The sequence below is a fragment of the Monoraphidium neglectum genome, assembly GCF_000611645.1.
Source record: "Monoraphidium neglectum strain SAG 48.87 unplaced genomic scaffold scaffold04617, whole genome shotgun sequence".
Taxonomy (NCBI): Eukaryota; Viridiplantae; Chlorophyta; class Chlorophyceae; order Sphaeropleales; family Selenastraceae; genus Monoraphidium; species Monoraphidium neglectum.
Window position 1 is genome coordinate 4,075 of NW_014009012.1, and position 965 is coordinate 5,039.

The following is a 965-nucleotide window of genomic DNA, read 5'->3' on the forward strand; positions in this document are numbered from 1 at the left end:
TCACTGGCCCGGGGCTCCAAGACCCTCTTTTAGCGGCGCCTTCGCCGCTGTCACGGCGGCCGCCTCCTGGGCCTCGGCCTCCGCGACCGCTGCCGCAGCCGCGCCCTCGGCCGCCGCGAGCGTCGCCGCCGCATCAGCCGCCACCGCCGCCGCCCGGTCTGCTTCTTCCTGGCTTTTCGTCGCAGCCCTGCCCATCTCGTCAAAACTGCTCTGCAGCGCGGCGAGGGCCTCCTCCCTCGCCAACTTCCTAGCAGCGAACGTCGCCCGCTGCGCCGCCAGCTGCGCAGAGGCCTCGTCGCTCGCGTGCGCGGCGGCGTCAGTGGCGGCGGCCAGGTGCACCCTCTCGTCCAGGGCTGCCTCCGCGCGGGCCGTCGCCTGGCTCAGATTGCCCATCAGGAGCTCCATATCGTCGCGCAGCCCCTGCAGCTTTTGCCGGTCCAGCAGGCCTGCAACTTGCTGCTGGAGCTCGTCCAGCTCTCTAACCACGGCTGCCTCCTCCTCCTGCCCCGCCGCCAGCGCCGCCTTTGCGGCCGCTGCCGCCGCCGCCGCAACCCGCGCCTTCTCATCCACGGCGGCGGCCTCGTTGGCCAAGGCGCCGTCCTCCAATTCTGCCCGCCCCCGCGCCTCTGACAGGGCAGCACGCCTCGCGGCCAGCGCCGCCTGCGCGTCCGTGAGCCGCGCCGCCGCCTCTTCGCTCGCCTGCTGAGCTCTGGCCGCCGCGGCCGCGCGCTGCTCCCTCTCCTCCTTGGCCTTTGCTGCCTCGTCCTGCAGCGGCCCCACCACCACCAGGTCCTTGTCCGCCCTCGCCAAAGCGGCGGCCAGGCCCTCTCTCAGCCTCCGGAGCCTCTGGAGCTTCTGAGGCAGCGGCGACGCAAGCGGGCCGCTGCCAGGAGCGGCGGCGGTCTCCTGCACCTCCTGCTCCTCTGGCCCCTGCCCCGGGCCCTGCCCCTGCCCCTGCCCCTGCC

The 965-nt window shown here is 74.1% G+C and overlaps 1 protein-coding gene across 1 annotated transcript; it reads right to left on the minus strand.

The window, feature by feature from the left end:
• Window positions 1–942, minus strand: MNEG_14603 (hypothetical protein; the record flags this gene model as incomplete). The annotated part of the gene is made up of 1 exon (XM_014036926.1): window positions 1–942. A coding segment is annotated over one exon (942 nt), but the record flags the coding sequence as incomplete, so codon positions are not given.
• Between the last annotated feature and the right edge of the window lie 23 nt (window positions 943–965).